The sequence below is a fragment of the Perca fluviatilis genome, chromosome 6 (genome assembly GCF_010015445.1).
Source record: "Perca fluviatilis chromosome 6, GENO_Pfluv_1.0, whole genome shotgun sequence".
In the NCBI taxonomy this organism is placed as follows: Eukaryota; Metazoa; Chordata; class Actinopteri; order Perciformes; family Percidae; genus Perca; species Perca fluviatilis.
The window spans coordinates 10732597-10758639 of NC_053117.1; the positions used below are offsets into that span (position 1 = coordinate 10732597).

At 41.5% G+C, this 26043-nt stretch overlaps 2 protein-coding genes across 7 annotated transcripts in view; both read left to right on the forward strand.

Moving 5' to 3' along the window:
- LOC120561142 overlaps nt 1-14357 on the forward strand; it is a 20516-nt gene extending 6159 nt beyond the window's left edge. For 2 of the 3 annotated variants that reach the window (XM_039804112.1, XM_039804111.1), the window contains exons 11-14: nt 4523-4688; nt 5819-6112; nt 10346-10571; nt 11654-14357. In XM_039804112.1, the coding sequence (XP_039660046.1) occupies nt 4639-4688; nt 5819-6112; nt 10346-10571; nt 11654-12358 (1275 nt within the window). In that variant the 5' untranslated portion in view covers nt 4523-4638 and the 3' untranslated portion in view covers nt 12359-14357. The remainder of the gene's footprint in view (nt 1-4522; nt 4689-5818; nt 6113-10345; nt 10572-11653) is intronic. The other variant, XR_005639562.1, reaches the window with a different exon arrangement.
- A 1162-nt stretch (nt 14358-15519) lies between these two features.
- On the forward strand, nt 15520-19844 carry LOC120561144. Of its 4 annotated transcripts, none has more exons than XR_005639564.1 (3): nt 15520-18318; nt 18440-18539; nt 19075-19844. XR_005639564.1 is itself a non-coding variant. In XM_039804113.1 (3 exons), the coding sequence occupies exons 1-3, from the start codon at nt 17916-17918 to the stop codon at nt 19256-19258; spliced, it is 687 nt and encodes a 228-aa protein (XP_039660047.1). In that variant the 5' UTR covers nt 15521-17915; the 3' UTR covers nt 19259-19844. The 4 variants fall into 4 exon arrangements, 1 of the variants encoding a protein (XP_039660047.1); XM_039804113.1 differs by having other exon boundaries at nt 15521-18318; XR_005639563.1 differs by lacking the exon at nt 18440-18539.
- The last annotated feature ends 6199 nt before the right edge of the window (nt 19845-26043 follow it).

Here is a 26043-nt window from a genome sequence, read left to right on the forward strand (position 1 = left end):
GCTATGCCTAAAAAAGTGTTGATAATTCCTTGACATTTATCCATAGTAAATATTGTATGTATTAAAACGTTAATATAATTGCAAGGAGTTTTTACATTTTGATGTTTAACATTGACAATTAGGATGTTAGTGGTCTAAAGTTAAACAGAGACGGTTTAGCATGGCGCCAACAAACACGGAAGAAGAAGAAGAAGTTCTATCGAGATTGTGATAATGGCAAGGAGAAGTTTCATTACGTTGCAAACAAACAGTGAATGATTGTACTCGGCTTTTACTATCGGACAATGCAGGAGCCGATACATTTAACTCAACATTAACAAGGTAAGGTGAAGTGTTTTGTGTTTCATTATAATAACTTTGGATTTTCTTTGTTTAGCTAAGCTAAGCTAACAAGCCAACTGAGGTTGTTAGCAAATTTTGTTTTGTTTAAAGTAACACACCAGTTGACCGTTTTGAGTTTCTAAAATGTGAGGATTATTCTTTACTTGTAATAATTTAACTACATTTTCATGATGATACTTTACAGACTTACTGAAGTAACATTTTCAATGCAGGACTTTTAATGTAACAGTGTGGTATAAGTACTCCAGTTAAGGGTCTGAATACTCTTTACACCCCTGTTACTCAGCTGCTGTGCCTCAATTCATGCACTTCTGTAAGTAACGTTTCACTTTTTATTTTAAGTGCATAGTGCGTTCACACTGACGAAGTGGACTGCCAAAATACAGTACATCACGAGTATTCCTAACGGTCAGAGTTGGAAGTAGAATGCTGTATTAAATGTGGGTCACTTCTTGCCCTCAAACAGTCGCCATCTTTGCTATGAAGGGGAACCTCTTTTATTTCATTTTTATTCAGTAATTTGTTTAAGAACACTTTTGCAACAGTGAGGCAATCACTACATGCAGACACAACTTAAGCCTAAACATTTACAGAGAATACAAACACACGGTCAAAAGTTTGGGGTCACTTATAAATTTCCATTCCAGACAGAATACCAGCTGAGATCGGTTGCATAGTTGTTGTTGTTTTTTTTAACCAGGGCAGCAGTTTTCAGATTACATTATGTGATTACATAATTGCAAAAGGGTTCTCCAATGTTGTAGACAGAAGTGGCGGAAGAAATGCTTGAAATTCATGCTTTTTGGTCTAAACATCATCCAAAATTGAAAGTGGTACAGCTCCCATATATTTCGACACTCAGGGGTGTGCCTGATATCATTGGAAAGCAGTGGCGGTGCGTGGCAAATTTGACCGAGGAAGCCAGTGAGCTTAGTATGTATCCTAGCTCCATCGTCTGACAAATGAGCTTTGTTTCAGGATTGTAGTTGGCAAGTGCCCGCATCACCACAGCAGTTATGGCTTCAGCATCTCGTTCAAGGCTAACGTCAAAGAAACCAAGAAACCGCTCACATATCATTCCCTTTTTATTTACATAGCGGATAATGACCGTCACTTGGCACTTGCATGATATGTCTGTGGTGTCATCCACTTCCACTGCTATGAATGACGCGGTGTTTATTTCTTTATCTATTTCTTCCTGAATAACATGAGCAGCGCTCTCTATTATGTCATTCTGAACTGTCTTTGACACACCCGTAAATGTTGTAGCTGATGCTAGGCGCCCTGCTAGCGTTGTGTCAAACTCGGCGACAGCTTGCACCAGAGCCGCGGGAACATATTTTAAATTGGGGGTGCTGACAAATTTTCCAGAGTGAAGTTTTCAGCCACAGTCAACCACCACACACCAAACTGCATCCATCACAATTTATTGAACTGTATAGAGATTCAATTCATATAAATAGCTTATCCAAGACCGTAATTAACCTGCCGTGGGCTGCTGATCCCCAAACACCGGGAAATAATAGACCGTTATCGCTATTCAACCAAGTTAAATTTCTGTCATACCCATACTGTCAAGTAGGGCTGCACGATTATGGCCAAAATGATAATCACGATTATTTTGATCAATATTGAGATCACGATTAATTATCACGATTATTTGTTGATTTTAGCCAAAACAAATTTTTTTATATAATTATAACTGCTTTTACATCCATATTGTGCTACATTCCTACTAATACATCCATATTGTGCTACATTCCTCCTTTATTGAAAGGATGCGAAGGAGTGTGCCATTTCAGCTGTTGTGCGACCGCTTTCCACATGCATGTTTGCCGTGAAAGATACAGGCAACGCAATTTTCTGTTCACGTTAACGGCGCGTTGTTCCTGGTATCTACCAGACGAAATAGCTTACGTAGATTTCTGTGGCTCATTACACTGCCACTTACATGTCTGCGTTGCGCTCTGATGCTCGAAACCCGTTAGAGGCAACATAAACATCGCTGAATGTCACGCTAGTAAACACTAATAACACGTTACCGCAGGTATCGTTAGCCTATCGTTAACTACAGTATATAAACAGTCAATATAAAGGGGGGGGGTGTGTTTTTTTTTAGGAGACCAGGGGGGGGGGCCGCCCAACTCTCTTCCAAAAACTGTGGCCAAAGGCGCCCCACAAGCCCCCGCATGCTGTTGTCTGAAAAACAACACAGACGGGACAAAACGTTGCGTTTACTGGTAAACTGGTAAACATCGTGACCGGCTTATGATGACCGACTGTTACCTGTTGTGGAATTTTCCTCACGTTACTCTGTCCTCTGTGACTGTCTACATCTAGAAACTAAGCTGCGCGGTGCAGGCAGGAAACAGCTCTGATTGGCTCATGGAGACATGTGATCAGACAGTGGTTTATGGAGCGCTAGATTGGCTTTGCAAAAACTGTTATGAAGGGAATGACGCATTTTAAATATCACTCGATCACACAAATTTGATCGTGGGAAGCCAAAATCGTGATCGTGATTAAAATTCGATTAATTGTGCAGCCCTACTGTCAAGATGAAGACAAAATATCTCTATTTATTAAAACAAAGACACTTTGTGTGGTCAAAACAGTATGGCTTCGGTACTAAAACTGGAACACAGATACACGCTCCACAAGCGAAAAAACTAAAACATGAATAAAGTCCAAAATCCAAGACAGAACAAACTAGGCACGGGTAACGCAGAATATCACACGCGCTACGATGATAATTCAACGAAAATGCCTACTGCAAGCTCACTGAGCCACAAAACACAAGGGTAACACATCACTGAATCATATTAAATCAAATCAAAGCCAGTCAGTCCTGACTGATTTGAACACTGAAATGAAATAGAGAAATGCAGCCTTAAGTTTTTGTAGCACAGCAATAGCAAATTACAGGCATAAAGATATTGGGCCTGCGTGTTAAGCTGGGCCTAATCATTTTATAACAATACGGTAGGATAATTAAAAATCGGTATGACCTCATTCTGGTCAATACGTACACTAGGCTTTACACGAGTGTAAAAAACACAATTATCTCCAATAATTCGTATAAACTTCCAGTTGAACTGTTACTGAACAGTTGATAAATCATGCCAATTTACTGCACGGCGGCAGCATAATAATAATAAACCAGCATTATTACCTTGTGTTGCAGTCATAATACTAAAAATAAATCCTTATCTCCAAAACGTGTACCAGGAAAAGTGTGAGCCCGAAGCTGGCAGCACTGAGTTGACGATGATGTTCCCTCTGCGGCTACCCTGGTGCTGCTAGCTTGGTTTACGAGATTAGCTCCCTCGTCGTCTGTTGCTAGCAGGGTCGCTACTTCATTCAGTTACAGTTGCTGAGTTTTCTGCCTCCGGTCTTTTACGCTTTTTAGCTTGTGGTTAATCTATAAAGAAAATCAAAAGCGCTTTTGTGCCATTCATTGTGTAAACTTGCTGTTAACTAACTGTTAGCGCTGCTGACACCGGCCGGCACCGCTGCTGTACTGTTACTTTACCACAGTTGCGCATCTGTCTGAGGCATGTGATTGGTGAGAAGCCAGGTTCAACCTGGCTTCCTGGATTTTTTATTTATGATGAATTGACCATTCAATGTCGAGCTCGGTCAAACCTAGCCTCAATCTGATTGGCTGAAAATATTAATTTTTTTCTCTAAAGGAGGCCAGGAAAAGCTGGCCTCCTTTGAGCGTTCGTAGCATTTTACTGGCCACTAGACAGAGCACAGACAGGACTGCACCACGCACGCAGTGACAGAGGGGCGCTCTTTCGCTCTGAAGAAAATGATAATGGAATGTTTTGATAAGGGAAATTACAAAATCAGTAAAACACAACCGTAAATTTATAATTCCTTGTCACATGATTCACAAGGTAAATAGTAAATTAAACTTCACAATTACAGGGTTTCATTGAAAACTCTTCAGGATTTTTGCTGTCTGTCCTTGAAGTAGCATGTTTCTGTTAACAGGTGTTGGATGACTTAAGTGCTGTATAAATATTAAGTGCAGTTTTCTTTTTTGCTTAGGCTACTACAGTGTGACACTTAGCCTTGGGCCAATTAATAACAGTAGACAAACTAGTCATTCAAAGACAGCGCATGCTTCATTCACATATAAGGCGTTAAACATTTCTGTGTTTGATCATTTCAGCCAGTTCGGGTTACATGGCTCCCTTGACCTGGAGTGGAGCTTGAGGTCCGCCCCAGTATGCCATTACTCGTGGACAGCTAGAATTCCTCATCTCATGTGGATTCAGACCATCGCAGATGGCGGGAATTTTAAATGTTTCTCTGAAAACCGTGAAACGGCGCTTAAGGTGAGTTTCAGTTGTATTGAAATTGTGGACTTGTGGAATTTTTGTTCCGACTAACTTTTTGGCCTTGAGTTTGTGTTCTTTTATACCAGGTTGAAATGTAGTTGAAGGATTATTTGTAGGTTGACATTTCTGTCTGCACTTGAAGGCAGCTCCATTTCTAGGGAAAAAAGGGATGGTTCATATGGAGGATATATTTATTCATAATTTAAATTGAAAAAAATATCAAATTACAATATTATTTAACAATGCTACTAGGACTAATGAGGTCATAATTGAATTTAAAAAAGCAAAGTGGAAATGTAAAAAGTAAAATTTGAAATGCAAAGCTAAAATATAAATGCTTTAACTGAAATTTTCAATTGAAAGATGATATTTTATTAAAATTAAAAAAGAGAAATTCAAATATGAAACTCAAAATGTGAAATGGAAAAGCTTAACTGGAAATACTAAAATTAAAATCTAAAATTGGAAAAAAAAGGTTAGCCATTGCACCTTTTTTGAATTTGAAAATTTATATTTGGAATTTAACATGTGGCAAATTTTAAAACACGTATGTAAATGACGAGGTGTTGCCCAAAGGCTGGTGGGAGGGTCTGAAACAGAGGGGGTGCTGAGGCACCTTAGGGACAGCAGGGGGATCTGACTGCTGGGAAGCACACTGTCTGAAACTACTATGGCAACAACAGAGCAAGTTGAGGGAGAAGACATTGGCTTAAACTTGATGGTGAAATTTTTCTTACATGTCTGCTCACCTGATCACCTGGTAGAGAGCGCACCCATATATAGAGGTTTACTCCTCGACGCAGCGGCCGTGGGTTTGTCACCAACCTGCAGCCCTTTGCTACATGTCATTTCCCCCTCTCTCTCCTTTATGTCTTCAGCTGTCCTATCAAAATAAAGTATAGAGGATTTTAATGCTAATAATGTTAGGGATAATGTTAAATGAGTCGGTCATTATTGGAAACTCCAACAGGCTTTTGCAGGACCCTAACGCATTATCCAACTTATTACACCGCTATTCACTACAGAAATCAATACTGTGACCCAAAATATTGATTTAAAAATATTTTTGTTTTAAAAGATATTCAGAACTGCAAATATAGAATCACCCAGCTGTTTTATTTTTTCAGACGCTTCAATCTTTCTCGCTCCACCTCCTATTCGGACGTAACAGACGTCAACCTGGACGCCATGATTCGGGATCTGGCAGGAGGGAATGAACAACTTGGACCAGAGTTGGTCCGTGCCCAATTGAGGGCAGAGGGTGTCCGAATCCAGAGAAGGAGAGTGAGGGAGAGTATGGTACGAATCAACCCAAGAGTGGCTGCCCTTCGTGCGATGTCACAGAGGCTGCACAGAAGGTCTTACCGGGTGGCGGGACCAAATTCTCTGTGGCACATCGATGGGAATCATAAACTGATAAGGTATGCTAATTGGCTTTATCTTACTGACAGAACTTGTGCTACTAGGTTGTTTTGAGTTGCAATCCACTCTGACATAATGAAGTTTCACCCTTAAAATTATTTTTATATAAATTACTGACAAAGTGTTGCCTTCAGGTTGCAAGGTCCCGTTTTTAACAGCAAAACTACATCAAAACATCAGTTTACAAACTCTCACACAACTTGTGCAGAAGTTATGTACATAGTACGGTTATAGCAACAATTTTTTTTTTTTTTTTTTTTTGAAAATATGGAGTATACGACTGGATCATTGAGACTTAACACACACACACACACACACACACACACACACACACACACATACATACACACACACCCGAAAGATGTCGTCTTTGCAGCGTAACACTGCAATGCCAGTAAAGCAGACACAGTTTTCAAATCTTTATGCAGACAGCGTTTGCTGCTTTATAACTTAATGGCTAGATGATGATTCAGTCAATGTCCCTTCCCAGACAGACAGGCACCACAGTGTTCTCCATGACCAGGCACAAGACAAAACGTTCCTAGCCTCTGGTGACAGGCTAGAGGTTGAAGGGCAAGGTAGCTTTATTAGGACCCGAGCGCCGACAGCGGCGAAGGCCCTATTGAAACTGAAGGAATTATTCTTTCTTTCTTCTATTATTTTCCCGTCAAATGAATTGGCTTTTTGAGGGGCTTAATATATTCAAAAACTCACCAAATTTGGCGGTCGCATCAAGTCTGGTGAAAATTTACGTATTTTAAGGGTTTCGGGAATAGGCGCACAAAAATGGCTCGCTAGCGCCCCCTACAAAGTTAAGAAAATTGAGCCCCTCCAGTGCGTTTAACGTAGACTCACGAAACTTGGTACACATATGTAACATGTCAAGACGTACACAAAACTTCATTAGAGCCATACCCTAAACCCAACAGGAAGTCCGCCATTTTGATTTTCATAACATTTGAACCGTTTAAGGTAGAGTCTTGTGTGAGGTGTCATTGAACTCAGCAGAGAGTTCCTTCTTTATTGTTGATGGTTTGGCCCGCCCCCTATGCCATAAGCCACGCCCCTTTCATAACATTTGAACCGTTTAAGGTAGGACCCTTGTGTGAGGTATCATTGAACTCAGCAGAGATTTCCTTCTTCATTGGTGATGGTTTGGCCCGCCCCCTATGTTCAAGCCACGCCACCTTTTATTACTAATGGCCAGATTGATGTAAACACTTGTGTGAGGTATCATTGAACTCAGCAGAGACTTCCTTCTTCATTGGTGATGGTTTGGCCCGCCCCCTATGTTTAATCCACGCCCCCTTTCATACATGCTGACCCATTTAAGGTAGTCTTGTGAGGTATCATTCATCTCAGCAGAGGCTTCATTTTTAATTGGTGATGGTTGGACCCGCCCCCTATGCTTTAGCCACGCCCCCTTTCACAGCTAATGAACCGTATGACGTAGAGTCTTGTGTGAGCTATCGTTGAACTCGGCGGGGAGTTCCCTTTTCATCGGTTACGGTTTGCGGCGTCTGAATGCCGCGCAAATGCACGGTCGCAAGGAGCGTCGTCCGCCGGTAACCCCGACGCGCACAGAGGCGCGAGGGCCCGTCCATCGCTGCTCGCAGCTTTAATTTCTATAGCACCTTTCAGGAACAAGGCAATGAAGTGCTTCAGATAAAACATTATAGAGCAAACAGTCATGAAAATAAAACCGCCTAAAAAGAATAAGTTTGTCGTGGCAAATTTTATTTTAACCATGATTTGATTAATGATTTTAACCTTTTGTTTAAAGATTGTTTTAAACCTCCACAAAATGCTGTTCCTTCTTCTTAGACTCTTAAAGACCAGAGAGGGACAGCTGCAGCCATGAACTCTTAGCCTAGTGGTTTCTTTTTAAGAAACTCTAGCTTCTCATTTGTTTAAAGGGGTGATAGAATGATTATATAGGGTATTTCACACTGTTCCTTATGGTCTCCTAATGGGGTATGTAACATTGGTTGGGCTGAAAATGGCCTGGTTGATATTTTATTAGCCCTTATGCATCCCTGTGTTTTGGCCCTATTTGTAACAAGAGCTTTTCTTCCAAATATGGTATGGTCATGAATATTTAGATGAGCTGCGCGCTGATTGGTTGAGCGACTTGCCATACGCACATATTAGAGACGCGCGCTGATTGGTTGAGCGAATCCCCAATGCACATACATTAGAGAAGCGACAGAATCTCATATTCCAGACACTGCAATGTTTCATTACCAAATTCACTTCTGAGACTTTTTTAAGCGAGAAATCAACTATATAAAGCTGAAATATGGGCCGTTTTACAAAATTTGATGGCTAATTGCAAATTTGGTAAGACGTGTCGGACTTTCGGAGCTCCACACAGTCTGACGAGAAAGCGGCAGCCTGCTGGGCTCCATATCCAGGGCAAAGTCTTTGTGGATACTGCACTACGGGGCTCCGCGGCCAGCTGCCGGCATAACTATAATATATTTACGGTTTGAATTTCGTCACGCCACTTTGATTTTAAGGCATTTTTATGAACGCGAGGCGTCTTTGTAGGACGAGCACCTGCTTGGTATATGTCCCATTCATTACAATGGGGAAATACCGCAGCTAGCTAGCTATACTGTCGCCATAACTAAATTATATTTACAGTTTGAATTTCGTCACGCCACTTATATAACATAATTCCCCAATGTCTTATAAAGCTAACCGTTGTGTCCGATTTGATTTTAAGGCATTTTTATGAACGCAAGGCGTCTTTGTAGGACCAGCAGCTGCTTGCTATATGTCCCATTCATTACAATGGGGAAATACCGCAGCTAGCTAGCTACACTGTCGCCATAACTAAATTATATTTACAGTTTGAATTTTGTCACGCCACTTATACAACATCATTCCCCAATGTCTTATAAAGCTAACCGTTGTGTCAGATTTGATTTTAAGGCATTTTTATGAACGCGAGGCGTCTTTGTAGGACCAGCAGCTGCTTGCTATATGTCCCATTCATTACAATGGGGAAATATTGCAGCTTGCTCACTTTCGCATAACTAAAGTATATTTACAGTTTGAATTTCGTCACGGCACGAATATTACAGGTTCCTCAAGGTCTTACAAAGCTTAGCTAACACTTGTCTGATTTCGGATATCAATTGAATGTATTTTTGTGAATGTCAGAGTTAGGAGGAGGCTAGCTAGCTCTCATTGATGGACTCCATCTCACCGCGGCTCTATCAATGAGACTCGCGGACAAGAGGCTTTATTTCCCCGATTGTTTGTTTAAATAACTCAACACACATACCCATTATAAGATTAACTGGAACCCCCGCGGGCTGCGGTAAAAGATTGGGGGCTAACAAGCTTCGCTGACCCTGCGGTCAGGTTGGCGATGTAGCAGCACCAACACCGGCACTAAACTCCGCACACAGTCGGAGAAAATTTGCAATTAGCCATCCTTTTCGGTAAAAGCCCCCCCATATTTGAGCTTTATATGGTTGATTTCTCGCATAAAAAAGTTTCAGAAGTGAATTTTGTAATGGAATAGCAGAGATCTGCGTGACCTAGCTAGATTCAGAAGACTACCTGATCTCAGGTCAGTTGTGTAGCCTATGTAAATATTGGGGCGTGACTGTTCTCTTAAGGTTCCGGATTTTGAGACGCTTGCGAAGGGAACTCAGCTTTGTTGGGATTTGCCCGTTTTCAGCGGCAGTTTCAAAATATGAGATTTTCATAGTAAAGGGGTGTCAGTGGGACTTTGAGCTTCTATGTATGTCCTATTTACCCACCGAACTGTCGTTATTCAACTATGACAGGGTAAAATCGGTTTTGCTTTCTATCACCCCTTTAACTTTTTAGCAGACAAAGGGGAGAAGGCCACAAGCCATGTCTCCTTCTGCCTCCTGAGATAAACTATTCTTTAGGCTAATGTTGGGAAAAGAGAGCAGAGAGGAAGGTGAGGATGGTTTGACTTTTCGTGATGTCCTTTTTTTCAACTATGGCCAGGCTAAAAGATAAAGTTAGAGGGGTGGCTTAACAGAGGTTTTGACTATATGTTGATTTGATGTTTAGATTTTAGCTTAGTAATGCTCATTCAGTTGTACTGCATGTACCTTTGAATCTGTATTCTCATATTTTGCAAAATATAATAAATGCTCAAAGACCAGACTTTGGTTTAATTCTCAAACAGTCTTTATTCGTTTTCATTTTTATCATTGATATTTACTAAACTCTGCTGCTTCAAGAAAACTTCCACCACATTTTGGCATTGTGCGAGCAGGACGGTTGCGAACAGCGGCACGGAGGACTCCGTGGGCCTGGAGTCTTGCAAACCAGGAGATCAACGATCAGCCTGCCTCTATACCTCGAAATAAAAACATTTTTCAGAGAGAAGGAGGCCAGGACCGCGGGGGACTCCAAGCTGTTTTTCCACTCCGTAAAACGAACAGGAAGAGATTTCTAGCAGCACGGGTAAGATCAAAATACACCAATTCAATTGGATTGTAAAATCAATATCTGGTCAATTATATCAAAATGAATAATTGCAAAAATCATTAGTATTGTGTTAAACAAATGAAACTTATTCTGACTTTTGAGACTGAGTAATTTGATATGTATTGTGGGTCATTGAGGTTATGAATGACATCTTTTGGCAGACATGGACATATTTATGATTGAATTCTCATATGGTGATAAGACAATTGATTGACGGACAAGACCAGTAAGAGAACTGGCAGAACAGTAGGCAAGGCCTAAAGAATTAATCTACGAAACTGATAGCATGTTTCCTGATTAAAGAGGCAGAGTAAATAAAATAGTTAACTATTTAAGAGATTTTGACTGCAGGGTCGCACCGGGTTTTTCATACAAGTTTCCTGAGCAAAAACAGTCTATACTCTAAATGAGTGCTGGACCCTTTAAGGACAACCTGCAGGACGGTCTGGGTTGTAAAGATACTCTAAAAAGAGCCTCTTGATTATTTAGAGACAGACTGCAACAAGGCAAAACATACTAAATAAGTCAAGTTATTTGACTATTAAGTTGATTTCGTCCGCAGGGCTGTACACGGGTTTTCACGCAAGTTTCACCTCGCGGTGTGGTGACGATCACATCGAGCAAGACATAGTATACTATAAAGTCCAAGAATCAATTATGGGAAACGAAATTTCCCGTTCCAGTGATGCAACTGGACCCATAGTGGGTGAAATGACTCATAAATATGGACCGGATTGTTTGCGATGTCTGTCATACTGGTCAAAAAGATTTGGCTTTCAAATGGTTCCCTGAGTGTAGCGAAGCTCAGAATGTTAAAATTGGATCTAGAGCAGGAAGAGAAAAAATTTAAGGGGAAGAAAACAATTAAAACAGAGGTTTTAGAGCAAATTGAGGATAATAAGGCATGTTTTAATGTGTGGATGAAAGAAGCTGATAACCGAGAGAGAAAGCAGTTGCAGAAACAGATGACACTGCTGAGCATGACTGATACTAACAAAAAAGAGAAAAAAGAAAAAGATATGAACAATATCACTGACACATTTTCTCCTCTCTATCAGAGTTTGAAAACCGTGGATTCAATTCTGGACATTCCACCCCCATATCTGTCCAAACCCGCCGCACGAAAGAAGAGAGCAGCCACGGTACCGACGACCCGACAGACGAGAGGCGATCGGGCACGGGAACAGCTCATCTCACTCCTCCGCCACACTGATGCAGCCGCGACCGCTGGATTGCCAGTATTACAAGGCCTCACAGAGGAAACTGAGGAGGATGAAGCTGATGCATTCCCGATGATTCAAGTCCCTACACAAGCAGGGGGAATAGGCCTGGTGTATAGGGCTTGGACTGAATTAGACATTAGGAAAGCCACAAGCCACCTTCCCCCGTGCAAAAACTCTTTTCTGCCCACTGTTCCAGAAATACGACGCCTTCTGATGATAAACCTGGGGCCTATGGAGTATGCAAAGATCCGACACCTTCTCCCCGAAGACCCGACCGATGATCCAGTCCTCCACCATCCAAATCTTGCAAATAGAGCAAATGATGACTACAATGACCTGCTGGAGGACCTCTCCTCCGGCATAGAAACAGTGTTTCCAGATAGAATCGACATGTCACATGTGGCAAACACCAAGCAGAATAAAGGCGAGACGGTGGAGGACTGTCTGAGACTTTTGATAGACACAGCGGCATTGCTCGCACCACTGCCGCCGGAGCAGTGGTTGAACTTTGGGAAGCTCATTTCAAAAACGTGTTTTTGAGTGGGCTGCTCCCTGACATTCGAGCTGAAGTGGACAAGACCTGCATTGGACTGCCCGATTCAGCTCTGATGGAGATTGTTAGACATTCTGAGAAAATCCTGACCAGCAGAAGAGACAAGACGGAGAAGAAAAGACAACAGAACAGTGATGCTGCACAGTTAACCCTCATAAAAACTGTGGCAGCAATGTTTCAAGAAAGAAAGGGTGTGGGCAGAGGAAAAGGCAGAGGAAACAGAGGCAGGGGCCGTGGCAACATTCCGGTAGTGGATAAAGACACTTGCTACAACTGTGGCGAGAGAGCATTGGGCCTATGAATGTCCCCACCCCAAGAAGGACTCGTCTAAGGGACAGCGCAACGACCCTCAGCAGTTTGCAGATTGACAGGCGGTGGGGGATGGAGCTGGGTGTGGAATGGACAGACAGGACGACACGATTGCGTCTGTTGAGGAGGGTAACATGCACACACACACAGATACACATGCTTGCAATGAAGACATGCTTTCCTGCATACCACAAACACCTACACCTCCCCCTAACGATAGGCAAAACATATTAGATGCAATACAGCATATAGAACAGAAGGAATTGGCAGAGAATATGCCTATTTATGCTATGTATTCATCAGATGTGTATAAAAAACAGTGTTGACAATACAGGGGAGGGAAATAGAATTCTTGGTTGATTCAGGGGCTACAAATTCAGTTTTGAAAAAATCATTGTTTCCTAAACAAAAACTTTCTGGTAGAGTAATTCTTTCTCGAAGTGCGAGTGGTATGGTATTGCCAGAAAAATTTACTGCTCCAATGACTTGTGTGCACACAGATCCTACAGATCCAGACCCAGATAGAAGAGCAAAATGCTCATTTTTGCTCTCACCTGTGTGCCCTGTAAATTTATTAGGCAGTGATGTGTGTTTTTGGTATAGGGGTAATTCCTGGCCTCAGGGTTGTGCGTTTTGATAAAAATCATCTTTTTTCCTGACATGTTTTCGTTAAAATCGAAAAGCACACACTCTTTCACATTTCTATGGGACATTAACCTTTGTCAGGCTATCGACCTCCTGACAGAAGCACAACAACTAGTGTCACCATTAGCAGTGCTAAGAACACCACAACAAATGCATTGTATCTCTCTTGTCTCCCCAACTCCAGACGAAGAATATGTTGACAAATTCCTTGACCAGTCCAAGGACGAGCTTGAGTTGTCTTCCGTCTACTGGCACACGTGCGCAGTGACGGTAGCCTTGACTGATAAACAGAAAGTTCTTCAGAATTCCTAACTCTGTAGCTCATATTTTTCTCTCTTTGTCTCCAACAGACCAGGGGACAGACCCAGGACACTTTGTCATGACCTGTGAGAAACTGACTGACTGGACTGACACGGCTGATGACTGTATTTCATATTCTCCCTCAACAGGAAATTATAGAAAACTTTTATCATGGCACATGCCCTGTATCCGCAGTATCTATATATTGAGTGAAACTGCGCCTACAACAGACACATTTTTGCACGGTAAAAACGACATTTTACCTACAGACGTCTCACCACTTTTAGCCAAAGTGCCAACACACCTTTGGGCGACACACAAATATGACGTGGGGTTGATTAAAAACTGTCAACCTGTCGTCATAATACCACGTTCGGACTATAGACCACAGAAACATCAGTATCCGTTAAAACAGGAAGCTATTGATGGAATCCGACCCGTTTTTAACTCCTTATTGGCTACAGGAGTTATAATTCCGTGTCCAGATTCTCCTGTTAGAACACAGATTTTTCCTGTAAAGAAAATACGGCCAAAAGGCATTCCGACGGAATGGCGTTTCGTCCAGGACTTGAAAGCTGTCAATGCAGCTGTTCATGCGCGCGCACCAAATGTGCCAAATCCATACACAATCCTACAGGGAATTAATTCAATTCAATTTTATTTATAGTATCAAATCATAACATAAGTTATCTCGAGACACTTTACAGATAGAGTAGGTCTAGACCACACTCTATAATTTACAAAGCCCCAACAATTCCAGTAATTCCCTCAAGAGCAAGCAGTGGCGAGGAAAAACTCCCTCTTGGGAAGAAACCTCGGACAGACCCAGGCTCTTGGTAGGCGGTGTCTGACAAGCCGGTTGGGGGTGTGATGAACAGTGGCGATAGTAGTCACATTAATAATGGAACAGTGACTGGATGTAGCGGGAAGCTGCAGGGTTCAGCAGGACGCAGCATGACATTGCAGGGCATCGCTGAGCTCAGCAGGGAGTGCAGCAGGACCACGGCGACAGCTGCAACCAGGATCTTGGTGCCAACGTTCTCCAAGGAAATACGCTGGGGGAAAAAAGCATAAGGACTCCGGGGAGTAAACTCCCCAGAAGCTAGGATTAGTAACAAGCATTTCTGGGACGGGCTGCACACAAATAGTAATAGTAATAGTAACAGTAATAGAAAGGGAGAGGAGAGAGCAGCTCAAAGGAAGGAAGTCCCCCGGCAGTCTAGAACTATAACAGCGTAACTATAACAGGTAACTAAGAGAGACAGGTCATAAGGAGAGGTAGCTTTTTCGGGCTTAGAACTCTCCCCCTGCCGGATCTGGCTTGGCTGGCCTGCCTCCCTCTACTTTGTTATGTATTATTAATCTAACAATTATGAAGAGAAGCAGTTGGGCCAGTTAGGTGAACACTGCAACTCCTCACTCCCTAACTATAAGCTTTATCAAATAGAGTTTTAAGTTCATTCTTGAATGAGGTGACAGTTTCTGCCCCCCGAACCCAGATCGGGAGCTGGTTCCATAGGAGAGGAGCATGATAACTGAAGGCTCTAGCTCCCATTCTACTTTTAGAGACTCTAGGTACCACCAGTAACTCTGCATTCTGGGAGCGCAGTGCTCTAGTGGGACAATAGGGTATTAGGAGCTCTTCTAGATATGATGGTGCTAGACCATTTAGAGCTTTGTAGGTCAAGAGAAGGACTTTAAACTCAATCCTGGATTCAACAGGAAGCCAATGCAGAGAAGCTAATACAGGAGAAATATGATCTCTTTTCTTAGTTCTTGTGAGAACACGCGCTGCAGCATTCTGGATCAGCTGGAGAGTCTTAAGAGACTTATTTGAGCAACCTGACAGTAGGGAATTACAATAGTCCAGCCTGGAAGTAACAAATGCATGGACTAGTTTTTCAGCGTCGTTTTGAGACAGGATATTCCTAATTTTGGCAATGTTACGAAGATGAAAAAAGGCTGTTAAAAGTAAAAAAAATTAAAAGTAATGCTAAATGGTTCTCTGTTGTTGATTTGTCTAATGCTTTTTTCAGTGTCCCGGTGGACAAAGACAGTCAGTTCTGGTTCGCTTTCCTGTTTGATGGAAAACCATACACTTTCACACGCCTTTGTCAGGGATACACTGAATCTCCGACCATCTACAATGACGCACTGCGCGACAGCCTAGAGAGCTTCACACCAAACCTAGGTTCAAGTCTGCTGCAGTACGTAGACGACATTTTGATTGGAAGCTCAACACAAGCTGTGTGAGCATTACACGATTGCGCTATTGTGTCATCTTGCAACTGAGGGACACAAAGCCAGTCTTAAGAAATTGCAGTTTGTAAAACAAGAGGTCCACTTCCTGGGACATGACATTTCTGGGTCAGGGAAAACCTTGTCTCCTTCGCGAATTGAGGCAATTGTTTCCCTACCAAAACCGGTAACAAAAAAACAAATGATGTCATTTTTAGGAATGTGTTCCTACTGTCGTGTTTTCATCCCAAATTACGCGGAACTTGTTCAACCTTTAGGGGACGTGATACACGGTAAGGGACTGACTGCACACAATTTGGTAACCTGGACTGTTGAGGCTGAGCAGGCCTTTGTAAATCTTAAAAAGGCCTTTCAAAGTCCCTCAACCTTAGGTTTGTCATTTCACTCAGACAGTGGATGAACGCTTAGGATGCATGACATCTGTTCTCCTGCAGCCGCATGGAGACAGACTGAGGCCTGTGGCCTATTTCTCTGCAAAACTCGATCCAGTTGCAGCAGGCCTTCCGATTTGTCTCAGGGCTGTAGCAGCTGCTGAAAGGGCTTTGGCGGCATCACGTGACATAGTAGGATATGCTCCACTCACACTGTTAGTCCCACATGCTGTCTCTTTGATCCTACTTGAACAAAAGGCTTCACATTTGTCTGCAGCACGATACCTACGTTATCATATAGTACTTCTTGACATGCCTAACGTAACAGTTAAACGTTGTACTGTACTTAACCCTGCTTCTCTTATGCCTACACCAGAGGACGGAGAACCACATGACTGTTTGGCAGAGCTGGCGCAAACATGCACACCTCGCCCAGATCTTTCGGATACTCCTTTGGAGAATCCAGACCTCATTTTGTATGTAGATGGGTCAGCCTCTCGCTGCCCACAAACAGGACAGGGACAGGTAGGATTTGCTGTAGTTTCTGACACTGAAACTATGATTGCTAAATCGCTCCCAAACCATTTGTCTGCACAGGCTGCTGAGCTCATTGCCCTCACGGAAGCATGTAAGTTGGCTGATGGCTCATCTGTTACCATCTTCACGGACTCAAGGTATGCTTTTGGAGTGGTGCACGACTTTGGTGCACTGTGGAAACACCGACAATTTCTGAAATCTGATGGTAAGCCCATTTTACATCATTTGATCAATGATCTTTTGACTGCTATTCTACTACCAACATGGGTGGCTGTATGTAAATGCGCTGCACACACAGGAGCGCAAGATGCTGTCTCTAGGGGTAACAGTCATGCTGATATAGCTGCTAAAGCAGCTGCACGCCTGCCCCTCACATTCGACAACTTAGCTCACACTGCAGAGGATCACTTCTCACTCCCAGAGTCTGTCATTGCTATGCAGACACATGCTACACCACAAGAAAGACAACCGTGGAAAACAGTAGGGTGCACCTTTAACACTGGCATCTGGCTAGGGCCAGATTCTAAACCATGTCTCCCAAAACACTTTTTCCCACATTTTGCTAAGTTGACACATGGGTTGGACCATATCTCCAAAGGGGGAATGGTGGTAGCTATCACGCAGACATGGTTTACAAAGGGGTTCACTACATTAGCAGAATAATTTTGTAAAGCTTGCATAATATGCGCACAACACAACATTGGCAGAGGAGTGAATGTAACACGACAGGCAACCCACCAACACGACCATTTGAACATTTGATGATGGATTTTGTTGAGCTAACACCGTCAGAGGGGAAAAAACATTGCCTCGTTATGGTTGATGTGTTCTTTAAATAGGTGGAAGTGTTCCCGGCCAAAAGACAGACAGCTTCAGTGGTGGCAAAAGCTCTTCTGACAGAAATCATTCCCAGATGGGGAATACCGAGCCTTGTGTCTAGCGACAATGGAGCTCATTTTGTAAACTCAGCGATAACAGAGCTTGTTTATCGGTATAAACATCAAGACGCATTGCAGTTATCATCCCCAATCCGCAGGATCGGTGGAACGCGTGAAAAGCAAAACTAGCGAAATGCTGTGCAGACACAGGCCTCCCTTGGACAAAGGCGCTACCTTTGGTCCTAATGTATATGCGAATGCGTACACGATCTCGTTCCAATCTCAGTCCATATGAGATTCTGTTTGCCAGGCCTCCTTATGTAAGGACAGAAATGCCAAAGGCGGCAATTCCCTCAACAGCTCTATGTGAACATGACATGTTGAAATACTGCACCCAACTTTCTTCTGCTCTTTCTGACATAAGAAAACAGGTTTCAACAGGTCTGCCTAAACCAGCTGAGGGACCACTGCATAAGCTCCGGCCTGGGGACTTTGTGGTGATCAAAAGCTTCAGGAGGAAGAACTGGCAGTCCAGACGGTGGGAAGGACCCTTCCAGATCCTCCTGGTCACTCACACAGCGGTCAAGGTCGCGGAACGATCCACGTGGGTGCACGTACCCTCCGAGGAGATTCGGGGGGTCCAAATTTGTACGGAGTTTATTGTTCATTACTGCATTTGTGATTTTTGCGTTCGTAATGTTAGAAAGATATGATAAACCGCTGACTGAAGTAACCATTTTTTCCAACACCACTTCTCCTAATGACACAGACACACTAGGAACACTAGTGAGGGAGCATGGGAGGGGAAAGCGAGTGACGCGTTCCACAGTTTCTGCGTCTAGAAGTAGATGGCGTTCAGAGTACAACAGGTATCACAGAGCTAATGTTACCATCATGGTCAACACTACATACACTCTTATGCTTCAGCCCTGTGACTATGTAGGGAGAATGGAGCATCAATGGGAGAGAGAGAGGTATATGTATGTTACATTACAGTGATAATGGATTTAGGATACTACAGAGAAGGAGGACCCATATGTTCCTCATGGAAACAAGCTGTTTGGTATACAGGTAATGCAGATTGGGGCTATGAGGTTCCTAACAACCACACAAACCTAACCAATAGATTATCAATAAAGAAAGTAAACTATAAGTAAACGCACAGATAATTTTTCTTCATGTATGCTCATTTGTTTCAAAATCAGCCAGTCACAGGTACTCTGGGGCACAGGCATCTGTCCTACACTATATACTCCATACAGACAGAAACTTATAAAAGGACAGGGAGTTCTCTAGTTTCACAGTTTGAGTGGATGGAATGACCGATATCTTGAGTTGCTTGTACGGAAGTGAACTTTGAATGTCTGTCACTTCCACTAATGTCATCTTCTCTCTGTACCCTAGTGACTCCTTTCATCCGCTCCATCTACAACTTCCTGTAAGGGAGATCACATTCTCCGAAGCAGTGCTGATCCAGTTCAACTTTTCCCGAGGAGGCTGCGGTGTCATCCATTGTTTTGAAAGGTGTCCCTTGACTGTCAGCTCTCCATCGCAGCCCTGCATGGCAGTCAAGAAAAGAATCTCCTGAATATCTATCTATCTATCTATCTATCTATCTATCTATCTATCTATCTATCTATCTATCTATCTAAATAAATAAAAAAAATTGCCCAGCCCAAACTTACTTTTTCTGACACTTTTAACATTAACTTGTACGTAATTCATCTCCATACACTGGAGTATCTCATGAGTACAGATGCCCATCAATACGCTGTTGCAGGATAGGTGAATGACACTTGAAGAAAAACAAATGTACAGTATGTGATAACAGGACATGCAAGTCATCAATTATCAACAGTGTTATTTTTGTGGTGGTTAAGTATAGATCGATCATGCAGTAAGGGCTGACGGCTGGTTAACATTACGGACAAAAACTATTTGTTCCGCGTATTCTCTTGTGTGTATCCCATATATCCGTCTACTCTAGCAGTTGTGGTTGATATGACGTAGGTCCCCTAGCTTTGACCAGACACAAAAATGGTGACAGCAAAGCAATGTGATGTCACGTGGTCCTTATAAATATATACCAGAAATTATGCACAAAGGACTACTTGCACCCTAGTGCTGCTGATTTTTTGATGTTATTTAATAAATGTCATGTTTTATATCTGTCATGCTTTTGTGTTTGTCAGTAAATTTTTCAGCTTTACATTTTTAGTAATGCATGGAATAAAAATAAATCAAAATGCTTATGATTTATCATTACAACTTAATGTCCAATTGACTCAAGATCATAAACCATAGTATTTGAATGTGTTGAGGGATCTGACACCTGCTGTTCCTGTGTCAAGTTAAGTCTCCTGAAATGTCAAACGAAGTATGACACGTATGTTTAATTTAGTTGCATTATATAGAGCGCTGGTGGGTGTTTTTTGCATAAAGATATGAAAGTAGAGGAAATAATTAATATATCTAGCCGTTTTCGGGTCATTTGCGCTTACTGGAACTCAAATAAATGGTGATAGTGCCCTATACTGCCATTATAATTTTAATTTAGTTTCTATTGAGATATAACTAATTCTTATTTAACTGACTGTATGCAAGACAGCTGTGACTGTCTTAAATTGTCCCAAACTAGCATTTTTTCGTAAATAAGACAAACTGTTATTTATAGGTTTGATTGTTGCATGCCTTTACAGAAACTATTAATCCTTTTTGTCAAGAACATTTTCAGAGTTGTCAGATTTTCTGGTAAGCTACTCTTTGGTTCCCAGCAGTTGAATTAAGTGTATAGTATTTTTGAAAATCTGCTTATTTTTCATGTTAACCCCTCTCTTGGTCTTGTAGTAATAGACCGGTATTTGTAGCAATTTTTTAACAATAGACCCAGATAAAATGTACAATACAAGGCAAATGTGATGCCATTAGGTTCTTAGTGTGACAGCACTTATTCAATTTAAGCAGGTGATTTCCTTGTATGGATAACACCCGTGTTGGAGAGGTAACATCAGAAATATGTCAGTTGTCTGCCGATCCATATTTCTCCATCATTTCTCCGCCACAGGTCCTTCTGGCTCCGGTTACTTGGTGTTTTCGTTACCCGTTACAAGATTGCAGTAGTTCTACTTTTGCTACGATGTAGCCGTCGCTACAAAGCTTAGTTTAATCTCGGTAAACCTTGCTAAATCCAGGACAGTTCACAGTCTGTCTCTTGATAAGTTCACAGAAATATCTGACCAGTTCAGAGACGTGGTCCTTGTATGGATAATCTATTGTCACACCTGTGTTTTGCGTTCTGATCTATGTCATTATCTGTTCAAAAATACCACTAGATAAAAGACAAGAATAAAATTGACAGTGCAGTATAAGAAATGAAAGAACTGAGACATAAAATACGGGAATAAAAGTTACAGTGCAGTATAAGAAATTAAACATTAAAGAGCAGTTATAGAATGTCATACAGTGTCATCAATGCAACTTCAGTATAACAAATGAACAGTTATTTAAAGAAAGGCAACATCAAAAGATAGGTCTTTAGCTTTGATTTAAAAGAACAGACTTTGGGACCTGCAGTTTTGCTGGAGTTTGGGTTCCAAATATGTGGAGCGTAAAAACTGAATGCTGCTTCCCCCTTTTTAGTTCTGACTCTGGGGACAACAAGTAGACCTGTCCCAGATGACCTGAGAGGTCTGGGTGGGTCATAGTGTAGCAGCAGATCAGAAATGTATTTTGGCCCTAAACCGTTTAGTGATTTATAAACCAGCAAAAGTATTTTGATATCAATTCTTTGAGGCACTGGAAGCCAGTGTAGAGACTTCAGTACTGGAGTGATGTGGTCCACTTTCTTGGTCTTAGTGAGGACTCGAGCAGCAGCGTTCTGAATCAGCTGCAGCTGTCTGATTGATTTTTTAGGGAGACCTGTAAAGACACCATTACAGTAGTCAAGTCTACTGAAGATAAAAGCTTGGACAAGTTTTTCCACATCCTGCTGAGACATAAGTCCTTTAACCTTTGATACATCTTTAAGGTGGTAATAGGCTGACTTTGTAACTGTCTTAATGTGGCTGTTAAAATTCAGGTCTGTTGTTTTTAACATTGTCGTTTGAAACTGAGTGCTGACTTTTAATCGTTCCTCTTTCGCTCCAAAAACAACCACCTCAGTTTTTTATTTAAGAAAATTCTGGCACATGGTCAGTTGTTGTATTGGACTGTAGTCCCCTGACGATAAGGTTATATAAATTTGTGTGTCATCCGCATAACTATGGTAACTTATTTTATTGTTTTCCATAATTTGAGCCAGTGTAGATGTTAAACAGGAGAGGCCCCAGAACTGAGCCTTGGGGAACTTACATTAAAACCATGCAATGTTACTGATAAGTTATACGTCACCACCACAAATAACTTGAGCAACCACTAAATTTCTAAAATCTCAGGCCAAAGTAAAAATCACTCAACCTAATAGACAATAGCCAAACTAAATGAACTCAATGCAAACATAAATGCAAACATAAAACCCGCTCATAAAAGATACAGAAAAGTTAAGATTAGAAAGATACAGGTAAGCTAAGTAAATAAACCGAACTAGGCCGAAACAGGCGCAGCGGCTGCACTCTGCATGGACAGAGAAAAAAACAAGAAGTCAATGTCTATCCTGGCATAGCAAAAACACACAATAAGAGTGACTAACAGTAAAGGTACCTTGCTAAAGATTCTTCTTTGCCATGACTCTGTGGAGGTCCCCATGCTTTTATGAAAAAATTGGTCACTAGGGGGGCGCTACAAGTACAAAAAGTTTATATCTCATGAACGACTCATCCGGTTATACAAAATTGGATGGGTACCATCTATGGCCAATCCTGAGGCCAACCCTAGCTACTGAGGTACTGAGGGGTCAAAGTGGGCGTGGCCTATGGGACCCAAGTCTAAATTTACAGGGTAGATGGGACCTACCAAAATGTACACAAGTGGACCACTAGGTGGCGCTATGCTTTTTGTCATTAACTCCCACATTACACATACGCACATTAGAAATTCTTACATTCTTACATCCACAATCAAGCTGAATTACCTGATATAGGCCATGCCCATTTCCGCTTAAAAGTATTTTTTACGCGTCATAAAACCAACTTTTCGTACTCCTCCTAGGCTGTGCGACCGATCTGTGCGGAAACCTTGTAGATAGCATCTCCAGATAGACCTGACCATGCTCTGTACCAAATTTAGTGAAGATCGACCTTTAGGGGGTGCTATAAGCAACGTTTATTTGTTTGGCCAGGCCAAAAGTAAATGCATTTAAATGGGGAGTTTACGATTACAATTTCTCTGCCGTAGTAATTGCTATAGACACACAACTTGATCCATGTCTGGCTTGCCGCTCTGATGCTCTGTACCAAATTTGCCGAAGATTGGTCATTATAGTCAATGTAGATTACTTTTCACCCTTCATCAATGTTAAAGGTGCTCTAAGTGATGTTGGGTGATGCAACACTAGCGGACCATGTTGTGAACCACGGATTGACGTGAGGGAGGCTGGACTAAGAGTTCAGCCAAATCTTAGTGGATATACGGTGGAATCTGTCATGAGGACATTTCAACAAGGAAACAGGTAAAAAAAATCTGTCTACAGATACAGTAATCAGCTGCTCATTATATGCACCATATCAGCACTTTTGATACTCCTCCCTGGGACATTTGAGGATTGAGGGTCGAGAACGACAAGGAGGAAGGGGACCCATATATTCCGAGGGGTTTACAATCTCCGGCCCCGGGCTCAGGTACCCCTCATTGAGGCCATGGAGGACGCCTGTGACCAAGTCGCGCCAGGCATGGATAGAAGGTTCAACATTCAAGACGGTTGTCTTGCCAATGAGGATATTTGCCTGTGATGTTGAAGAAATTCTCTGGTCAGATCTAGCTAGGCGAAGAGATAATGTCTAGTATTTTTCTGTGTATTTTTTGATTGTAACCTGTACTGGATACCGTATTTTATGATTGTCTATTGTTTGCGGAGCTAACAGTACTAGTAGTAGCATGAAAACTGGGACATGTTTTGTTGTGATTCTCCATGTTGACTGATTTGGGTATATGGAGAGAAATAAATTATATTTTCCTCAGTCTGCAGCATTGGTGTAGTATGTGGTGAACTTATTGTAAATTTGCACTTTCTCTGTGTACTTCATTTACAGTACTCTAATCACTGAGAAGTAGAATTGCTAAAAGTGTTTTAGGTTAGCAACAGCAGTGTGTAACTGGTTCAAACAGGATTAAGTCATATAACGTGTGTGTTTCCTGTGGTAACAAAATATGTTTTTATAAATTAGTGTATAGTTTTTGCAAGTGTTTTTGCAAAGGGTCTGAGGTATTCTGCTAATTGGGTGTGTGGTTGTGTAGTGTTTTGAAAAAGACTGTCCCTGTTTTCAAAATTTGTGCTTAAGCAATTGAAAAAAACTGTAATATAGTACATCAGTTTGTCAATAGAAAGGGGACGGGAAAAATGAAAAAAATTCATTTTACATATGAATGTGATGCCATTACTATTGTTTCTGTATGTATACATTTGTAAGAGCATTTTTTTGTAGATGTGCCAGACTACCAAATGAAAAATGTGTTCTCCCAACAGCAAGAGGCTCTCATTGTTGATATGGTCCGTCAAAACAATTCCATCCGACTGCGTGAAATGCAAGAGTTGTAGAAGACAATGTAAACTTTGAAGGAATCAACAGTGTCAGCCTTTCTACAATTGCCTGTGTCCTCCATCGCAACAGGGTACGCATGAAGCAAGTGTACAGCGCAATTCAGAAGGGCCAAAGATCTATCTAGATCTAGTATGTCATGTCAAATGTAAGTGTGCACTTTCAGCGCTGATGCTTACATTACAAGTTTCTAACCTACTATTTAGCACCTTGAACATGATTCTGAAACAGAAACATCTTTATAATAGTTCCTTGAAGGAAATTACTGTAAAGCTATTTTAGCGATGGAAACTTTACATGTCGAAAGAAACTGTTTGGAGCACAATATATTCTGACTTAAAAACATCGTGATAAGCACTTATTGTAGGAAATGTTGTTCTCATCATTTTATTGATTTATTTATTTTATTTCCATCATTACAATAGCTTTACAGTAATTTCCTACCAGAAGTGCTTATCAAGATGTTTTTATGTCTGAATCATGTTGAAGGGTCTCTCAACAGCTTCTTGCGGCGTGTAAAGCTTGTTTCCATCGCTAAAATAGCACTACTGTCATTTCCGATAAGAATCTCTCATAAAGGAAATTCCTATGTCAGAATCATGTGTCAAGTGCTCCAAACAGCTTCTTGTGGCGTCTAAAGCTTGTGTCCATATCTGAAATAGCTTGTCAGTCATTTCCTTCAAGAATCTCTCATAAAGGAAGTTTCTGTGTCAGAATCATGTTCAAAGGTCTCTAAATAGGCGTGTAAAGCTTGTTTCCATAACTGAAATTGCATTACAGTCGTTTCCTTCAAGAATCTCTCATAAAGGAAGTTTCTATGTCAGAATCATGTGTAAGGCGCTCCAAACGGCTTCTTGTTGCGTGTGAAGCTTGTTTCCATATCTGAAATAGCTTGTCAGTCATTTCCTACCAGAAGTGCTTATCAAGATGTTTTTATGTCAGAATCATGTTCAAGGTGCTATAATTAGCTTCTTGCGGCCTGTAAAGCTTGTTTCCATCACTAAAATGCCATTAGTCGTTTCCTTCGTCTTGTATCTCTTATACAAGACTTTTTTTTTTTTTTTTTATAATTTTATTTATAACAGTTTTTATACAAACACAAAACAATCAGTTACATAGAATGTATGCACAAAGTATGTTATACATAAAGTAAACAAAAACACAACAACCCCCAAACCGCACCAGATAGAAAAAAAAAAATGAATACATAAGCTCAAATATATTTCAACTCTTAGAAAGATGCCTAAGGAAGGGCCCCCAGACTTTATCAAATTCTTTAGAAGCATCCACTTTGGAAAAACGAATCCTTTCGAGCTTGAGGGCAGCAACCATTTCAGCCAGCCATTTATGAAAGTTGGGTGGTACAGTGGACTTCCAGTCCATCAAGATCACTTTTTTAGCCACCACCATACCAAACATAAGGGACAATTGCTGAGAATGCGTCAATGCTAATATCGAATCAGAACATCCAAACAAAGCTAACCCCAAATCTGGACTGATATCTTCTCCAACAACGTTTGAGTACCACAGAAAAATATTATTCCAAAACTCAGAAATCTCAGGACAAAACCAAAAAGTATGAGCATGCGTCCCATCGGAGATCTTGCATCTATCGCATAACGGGGAAACCGAAGGGTAAATTTTATTAAGTTTAGACTTGGTGTAATGTAGTCTATGCAGC

Bases quoted from the DNA above. Each gene is read 5' to 3' on its own strand.
- LOC120561144 (XM_039804113.1), top strand. From the start codon at position 17,916: ATGTATATGCGAATGCGTACACGATCTCGTTCCAATCTCAGTCCATAT. The intron at 18,319-18,439 runs GTACGGAGTTTA...CTAATGACACAG, and splicing joins GATTCGGGGGGTCCAAATTT to ACACACTAGGAACACTAGTG. The intron at 18,540-19,074 runs GTATCACAGAGC...TCTGTACCCTAG, and splicing joins TGGCGTTCAGAGTACAACAG to TGACTCCTTTCATCCGCTCC.